The 8,135-nt window shown below is 34.3% G+C and overlaps 2 protein-coding genes across 4 annotated transcripts; both read left to right on the top strand.

Moving 5' to 3' along the window:
- The first annotated feature begins 215 nt into the window (after window positions 1–215).
- Window positions 216–3,506, top strand: LOC120148022 (protein Dr1 homolog). 3 transcript variants are annotated; one of them, XM_039161223.1, is made up of 7 exons: window positions 228–361; window positions 452–517; window positions 1,553–1,642; window positions 2,111–2,205; window positions 2,701–2,769; window positions 3,127–3,322; window positions 3,367–3,506. In XM_039161223.1, exons 2-6 carry the CDS (start codon window positions 463–465, stop codon window positions 3,286–3,288), a joined length of 471 nt encoding a protein of 156 aa, XP_039017154.1. In that variant the 5' UTR covers window positions 228–361; window positions 452–462; the 3' UTR covers window positions 3,289–3,322; window positions 3,367–3,506. The 3 variants fall into 3 exon arrangements, with proteins under 3 accessions (XP_039017156.1, XP_039017154.1, XP_039017153.1); XM_039161222.1 differs by having other exon boundaries at window positions 230–361; window positions 3,127–3,506; XM_039161225.1 differs by lacking the exon at window positions 2,701–2,769 and having other exon boundaries at window positions 216–361; window positions 3,127–3,506.
- A 1,575-nt stretch (window positions 3,507–5,081) lies between these two features.
- On the top strand, window positions 5,082–5,830 carry LOC120148023 (transmembrane protein 87A-like). Its single transcript, XM_039161226.1, has 2 exons — window positions 5,082–5,343; window positions 5,672–5,830. Exons 1-2 carry the CDS (start codon window positions 5,110–5,112, stop codon window positions 5,828–5,830), a joined length of 393 nt encoding a protein of 130 aa, XP_039017157.1. The 5' UTR covers window positions 5,082–5,109.
- The last annotated feature ends 2,305 nt before the right edge of the window (window positions 5,831–8,135 follow it).

Here is an 8,135-nt window from a genome sequence, read left to right as displayed (position 1 = left end):
ATAGATTATTGAAGTTTGAAGATAAACCACAATGCGCAACGCGCTTAACAACGGAGTTTCAAACACGAACCAACCATTATATCCACTAATTCCGCGAATATTCCAAATGCGCTTTAAGAAAGGCGCGTGAGTCCCTCGCGCTTCCCTTGAATGTTTGTTATACTTTTTCCCGTAATCGGCTGCGATCGAGAGCCACCTCTCTTATCGTGAAGAGCCAATGAGCATCTCTGATAACTCCATAAATCAACCATGTCTTCCTTCGTGTTCATCGCCAACTCGACTCGGATCACGAATCGCTTCACTCGTTTTAGTGTTTTCCCTTCTGCGAAGATAATCCCCCGCGTCTTCACTCAGTAACTCGGTGAGTCTGTTGCTCCCCCGAATTTCCTCCTTTTTCACATTTTGGATCTGTTTATTCTCTGTTGGATTTTGACTTTTTTTTTTTGTTTAGAATATTTGAAGATGGAGCCGATGGATATCGTAGGGAAGTCGAAGGAGGACGCTTCGCTTCCCAAAGGTAATTTACTTTCTTCTCTACTCTGTTTTCTTGTCCTAATTTCCGTTTCGTTTATATTTAGTTATTCGGTGAATTTTGATGATATTTCATTTGTTTTCCCTTAAAATTTTCCTATTCATTATTGCTATTCTCTTATTGTCTGCTAAATTTATGAATTTTAAGTCTTGAATTTGCTAGGGTTTTTATAGTTTCTATCAAAATTAGCTAAGAATGGTAAATCATAGCAGTTTCCAGTTTCGTTGCTTAATTCAGGTTTTGTATTATCTACGTCAACTGATGCTTTGAGCTACTAGTGAATAAGTGAACGAGTTACCCTTAAAAAATATTTAGGTTTTTAATCCAAAGTATTAATCAAATTCAACAATTCAAGAAAGATGCATCATTCATGATGTGAAGGATAATTTCGCTTTCGAACTTAAGTCTTTTTTATGCTAGCTTTTTACTGTGAGAACTTTTAGATTCATGGGAGGAGTTGTCTATCTGAATGTTTTGTCTGTCAAAGGCATCAACTGGCTTTCCAGTTTTTCTTAAAACGGCATTGGTTGGTTGTTCTATCTACAGTCCTAAAGAGGTTCTTGTCTAGAGCTTGTGTAGGGGAATATTATGCTGGTTGGGGAATGTGATGATTTTGAGGATCAACAGTTGAGTATATTTAGAAATGAATTGATTTCACTACTAGTCAGGGCTTTGGGAAACAGTCTGAGTATGTGGACAATTAAACTGAGACTGGTAGATTTTTTTTCCTCTGGTGAACTTGTGTTGCATAGTGAAATGGAGTCTATGAGCTAATAACAAGGCTGTAATGTTTGAAACAGTTTACATGGTTCGCTTTTGGTGCAATGATTTGGGATTTTGTTTTTCTTTTGTTGTTCAATGTTATAAAAAGAGAATCGGGTAAATTTCCCTTGTGTGCTTGCAAATTATACTAATCCCATAACTTGTCCGCCCATGGCTTTCCCTAGGCCCTGTTGTTTAGTTTAGATTTGTTTCTTTGCTTTATGGTACAAATTATTTATAAATCTTTGCTTTTTGCAGCAACTATGACCAAAATTATAAAGGAAATGTTACCACCAGATGTACGTGTTGCAAGAGATGCTCAAGATCTTTTGATTGAGTGTTGTGTAGGTAAGATGATAAGTATAATTTTTCGTCTCTTTTTAATCAGTACCAGTTTATGGTATCTGTGGCCTCTATGTCTTCTTTTAATTGTTACGAAATCAATTATTTTTTCAAATGTTTCTCCACTGCTGAGTGTTGACTTTTCTGATAGTGATCAGTTGACCATTATTCTTTTTGTGTTGACTTGCATATTATTATTGATTTATTTGCCCCAAACATGTGACTTTTAAACCAAAAGTTTACCTTCTATCGTGGTATGAATTTGTTTTGGTCAATTTGATAACATTTTTTCATGTTATTGAAGATTTTGGTTGAAAACTTTTCTTGTTAGAATGTTGTTTGGCAAGTATATCACCATCTTATATTCATTTGTCATTTTTTACATCAGCGGAATTTTAGTCTCTAACCATAATATAATGATGGTATTGTATTACTTCTTTCTTGTAACTAATGAAAATTGCAATCCTCTTGCAGAGTTTATTAATCTTATTTCATCAGAGTCCAATGAAGTTTGTAACAGAGAGGATAGACGAACAATAGCACCCGAGCATGTACTCAAGGCTTTAGAGGTTACTTTCCCCTCAACCTACTTTTGCATTTCAATTTAGTCCTTTATGTGTGCTATTTTTGTACATTGCTTTATTAAGGTTGAGAAAGCAATGCCTTCAATAGGTCTTTTGCATATGCTGTTATGGTTCAGCAGCGTCTTTATCTTGGAGGCACTTTGTCTGCTTCCAATCCTTGGTAAATATTGATGGAATTTTATAATTTTTTTAATAAGAAATCTTGCACCATCTTTATCAATTCCATTTATCAAGTAGTCCCTGAAAAGGAAATTGTTGTTTTCTTATCAAGATATGGCTTTACCGCCCCTCTTTTTTAAATATAGTCTACATATTTCATTTTCCTCAACACTTGTGAAGTAGTAGGGGCAATTTCATTTGCTAACAGTGATCTGTTTACCATTGTGCACTCTACTTGCATACGTTCTTGATCATACCATGTTTTAGCCTACATATAAATATACTTGTTCTTAAAACTCCTGTATGCATGTGATTTGCCAGGTTCTTGGATTTGGAGAGTACATTGAAGAGGTATATGCTGCATATGAGCAACACAAGATTGAGACAATGGTATGTATTTTGTCCTCTTGCTGATTAGCATTTAGCATCCCTCAATTTAAACCTTTTGGAAGTAGAATAATAGTTTCTTAAAATCGAGATTGCCAGCAATCTTGTTTTATCTCCGTCTTCCTTTTTGTCACCGCTGACCTTTCTACCCCACAAAATCATGTTAAGATTGGCATATCATTTTTCCCAATTCCCGATCAAGAAGCTGGCAATCTCTTGCTACTCTTTTCTGCAAGAGCTATTTTCCTTCAAACATAATACAATACAACACAATACTGCATTTGTTTTTCCTGAATTTGATTCCATAAGGGAAGCACATCCCAACATATTCACTGAAGGTAGTCTTGAAATGCATTTCAGCAAGACTCTTTGAAAGGTGGGAAATGGAGCAACGGAGCCGAGATGACCGAGGAAGAAGCAGCAGCTGAGCAGCAAAGAATGTTTGCGGAGGCACGTGCGAGAATGAACGGTGGTGCCGTTGCCCCAAAGCAACCAGATCCCGACCCAAGTGTAGAGAGCTAACTCATTAGGACTTCTTGTACCGTAGGCAAGCATCCTTGACTCTTCTATTAGCGCTTCTAAGTTTTAATCTAAAAAATTATGTACAAAAAGGAAAAGCTATTGGTTAGTGTACTGGTCTCTGTGGATATTTGTACCTTTTTTAATCTATGGATGCTGTCTATAATTATTTAGTTAGTGCGAGTTTGTTCATTTCCATCTTGTGTCAAAAAATTGATATGTAATTGTTTCATTCATATGGTATTTTAGTTGACAAATCTTACTGAAGTAAGACACTGCCCTAGCTGACTATCTGACTTGAAATGTCTGTATCCATAGAGGATTCTGTGAGTGTCGGTTATGAATATGTATTCTATATGAATGTTTACTCAACTCTTAAACTATTGTACATTAGGTATTTTATTGAATACGAGATTGATGAAGATTTCTACTTTAGGTATTTTGATAATGTACTTAACTTGTGGTTTAGGCATTAAATCTATACTTTATTGCATCATTAGCTCTGGAACCATTGGCTCTCTCCTTAGTCCAGCAAGAAAGATTCTTGAGAAAGCCTTGACAGCGTCCGATCTCCTTGAACCTCCCGAAGGCTTCCCTTCTTCGAGTATTAAGCTAAGTTCGCATGAAGCTCGAGGTTTAGCTGCTGTATCAACCATGGAGCATGGAAGTGGTATTTCATTTGTAGAACGCCATCTAAGGTATGCGATTGGTTTCAAGACATGCGGGCTCGTTTGCAGAGGCTATGGTGAATGATTGTCAAACGGTGGTGTTGCCCTTGATGGAGATCAAATAATTAACGAGGTTAATCACAACGCCAGTACCGTAGCAGTCAATTTTATTTTAAAATGTTCGTTAGTGGAAGGTGCAAATGGATTTTTTTTAAATAAAGTTTGAGGGACATAAATATCGTTAAATCAAAATTAAATATAGACCAAATGAAAATAAAGGAAAACTATGGAGGACTTATGATGTAGTTTATTCTATTTAAAAAAAAACAACCAACACAAATATATAAAATATGAAATAATTTTATTTTATAAATTTGAAATTTAATTTTAAAGTAGAAAAATAGTTCAATAATTAATTCCATATATATATATATATATATAATTAACACATTTAGATATTGGCATATATTTCGTTTTCATTTGTCATGGGCAATAAACAAAAGAAAAATTAATATACGTGGCACATGATTTCTATAAGTAGGTGTAACATTAATGTTATTGATGTACACCTCAATAATTGATCCTTCGAATTATTTATTTCATTTTTCTCCATCCTTCCATATATATAATAAGACATGTAAAATTTGTCAAAAGTGGTAGGTATAATCCTAAAATATATTATATTTAGAAAAACAATAATTTTGAATATTAAAATTTTCATTATTAGAACAAGTTGTTATAAATCTTAAACATATACGAAATTTGAATGACGTATATACAAGGAAGGATGGAGTTTGTCGTAGTAATGGTATTTTTGAAAATTCAAGTAGTTTTTATATTGTCTTATATTAAAGAAGTTGGTTCTTTATACAGAATTTTCAGAAATTTATAAAGGACTGAAACTAGCGTGGGAATACAGATTTGAACGTGTTACGGTGCAAACAGAAAATACAGATGTCCGTGCTTTGCTATCATCGCCTCCATTGTGTGAAAGCCCTTTAGCTCGTTCTGTCGCTTCCTTGATTGATAAACCATGGTCTCTAGATTTTGTTTTGGTTCCGCGAGAAGCTAACTTCATTGCTGATTTTATGGCCTACTTCCCTTGTTAAGCTTTCTTCCTTGAGACTCGGATCAAAAATTTTGCCTGGTGGTTTCCATGGGTTTTGGTGTAGTGAGGCCAACGCTTGGTGGCTTAACATCCAAAGTAGTTCTGCTTGGTCTGATATACTTCATTGCGACGGAGGCACTCGAGCTAGTAGAACATTTGGGGAACATTAATGATTTTTCTGGAAAAGCAAAGTTATTTTTGGTGCTTCCTGTTGCCTTTTTGGATGCTTGTTTTATTCTATGGATTTTCTCATCACTGTCAAAAACTTTGGAGAAACTTCAGGTATGATTCTTTTTACTTGCAACTATTATTACTTATTATATAGATGCACAATGATAGATAGATAAACAGATAGACATTAATATGAAATCTATGTATCTGCCAACATGGCGTGAAGCTCTATTGGAAATCAAATTCACTGTGCCTTACTGCTGTATTTGTAGGGTGTTCAGTTACAAGAAATTTCCTGGCTGTAATAGGCTCTGTATAAATGAGTTGATTTTCTTTTGAAATTTCAAGTTATTCATACCAGCTATATTATTTATCTAAACTGCAACAACTTTTAAAACATCTATTTATTTCCATTTGTTCTACTGTTTCTTGGGTGTAGATGCGGAGAAACTTGGCAAAATTGGAGTTATACCGAAAGTTTACTAATGCACTTGCCATGTCTGTGTTGCTTTCTATTGCTTGGATAGGCTTTGAGGTAATACTACTTCCTAGTCGGCATAGGATATATTATTCAATAAATCCATCATTGCACTTTTAAGGGCTAAATTTTTTAATGACATAAACAATTCAAATCCTTCTTTGTGGTTCAATCAATATAATCGTCATTATGCCTCTACTCTATCTCTTCTCATTCTACCTAGTTGAATCAAATAACTTTTATGTGCCAAATCATCCATATCTCTATACACTGTACAGATTGAAACTTCTAAGCACCTTTTGCTCAAATTATTTTCAATCATTGCCACCTACCATCTTAAAATTGTATATTTTGTTATTTACCCATCAAGCAAGTTACTAAAAACGATCGGTTTAAGGAATTTCGTGATTTTCTACTAACTCCAGTACTCTACCATTACTCTCATTCTTACCTATATTGAAATATGATCTCCATTTTGATATTACTTAATCTAAATTTTCCAAAACAAACCGGCCTTAGTTACATCTGCTAATACATCTGCAAATGGAAATAATAGGCACCTGGTTATAATTGAGCGTTTACTATTATTGATACAACTAGTTGTAATATCTACATCAACTCTTTGCTCATCTGTCACACACTATGCATCCCATGCGAAGGTAAGATGGCAATTTCTTCTTGCATGATAGCTCAATGTACGACTTGTATAACATACTAACATATGGTTAGTTTTTTATCAACATAAAATTAGCTAACAAGAAAATGAGTATTAACTAAACTGACAGGGTTATATGCTGACATCCTGGGAGCCATTCTCCCCTGTATATCTGATAAAGAACAGAAAAATAGTGTGGTTAGCTTATTTCTTCTATAGTCTCCTTAATGCATCTTGAATAACCAGCTGCAATTCCTTTTATAAACTCGGCTGGAGTTTTCTGTGTCATTTTGTATGTTTGTTTTCATATTCTTATATTAGGTTGCTCGTGAAACCAAAGAATCGCTTCGTGCAATTGAGGCTAATCCGATAGAAAACTTTGATGTGGGTGTCATTCTCCCATTGTGAGGAGGTGTAGTCTTTGTTACCTAGGGAAAATGCTATGTTTAAAATGTTACTGGTTGTCTGCACTTTAGGAATATTTAGCTCTACTGAATTATGAAGAGCTATAGAAAAGTGTTTTAAATGAGTTTCTAATTCTTTTCACTTTGCAATTATTTTTTAGTAATTACCATCTGTTTTGACTGATCAGGCAACTAGATAGTCAGTGGGAGGCCACTAGAATTGAAGCATTGAACTGGATATTAACCCTTTTAAACAGATACCGTGTTGAGGTGAGGAAGCAGTTATTTTCTCTCTTTTTTAATTATGTGCATACTGTTCATGTGTTTTTCTCGTATTTTGTTTTTCTTTTTACTATCAGTTTTGATTGTTCATGTGCATACTGGATATTTTAGCATTTTTGGTGGAAGAACATCTGATGCTTCCTAAAATCTTATCATGTAAAAAAATGTAAACCTTAAATTATTCTTCCATGTTTTACTGCTTGGAACTTAAATGATTTAAATTTTACAGTCCGGTTTTGGGACTGTCTCGGATTCTTTTGGACACTATAATTTATAAATAAGGATTATGCAAAAGATCCAGTATTAGTTATTCTCTTGGCTATCTTGCGCTGATCCTTTTGGATAGAATGACTCTTCAGAACTATTGTACCATCACTATCGTGGTTAAGGATATTAGTATAATAAACAAATTAGTCTTGTTTAATGGATACTAACCCTAAACTTTTCATCACTAAAACTACATGTTCTGGTCCTGATGAATCAGGTTCATGTTTAGATTTTCTTTTTCACCTCTTCTCTCTGTTAGCAACTATTGATTGCAAAGTAATCTGTACCAAGTTCCACAAGACTTCTTAATAAATATTTACTTATCAAATAAAATTAATCACCAATTAATCTTCTTTCTTAATGAAGAAAGGGAAGCAGAGAGAGCATCAGCCAGAGCAGCAGCGGAAGCAGAGAAAGAAGCAGCGGCAGCATAGAGAGAAGCAGCGGCAGCACAGAGAGAAGCAGCATATCAGAAGAGATGTGAAGAATTTGAAAAACGACTCAATGATATGATGTTGATGATTCAGAAAACGCAACCTCAGAATCCATCATTGTAGTCTCATTTATGTTATGAGCATTCTACTGAACCTTCTGTAACTGAACTTATATTACGTTAATGAAAACTTTTATTTATTATATTGGATTTGATGTTGTTTGTTATGGATATAGAGTTTGATATTATTATTTTTTTGTTTGTTGGATAATGGAACAGGTTGAAAAAACAGTTTTGGGGTAATCAAGCATAATTTTTAGGATTGTTAAATTTTGTGTTATTTAGCGGCGTTTGTAAAAAAACGCCGCAATATACCATAAATTT

This window comes from Hibiscus syriacus, unplaced genomic scaffold (assembly GCF_006381635.1).
Source record: "Hibiscus syriacus cultivar Baekdansim isolate YM2019G1 unplaced genomic scaffold, ASM638163v2 tig00110946_pilon, whole genome shotgun sequence".
In the NCBI taxonomy this organism is placed as follows: Eukaryota; Viridiplantae; Streptophyta; class Magnoliopsida; order Malvales; family Malvaceae; genus Hibiscus; species Hibiscus syriacus.
Note: the sequence above shows the minus strand (reverse complement) of the source record. Positions and strands in the feature narration are given on the sequence as shown.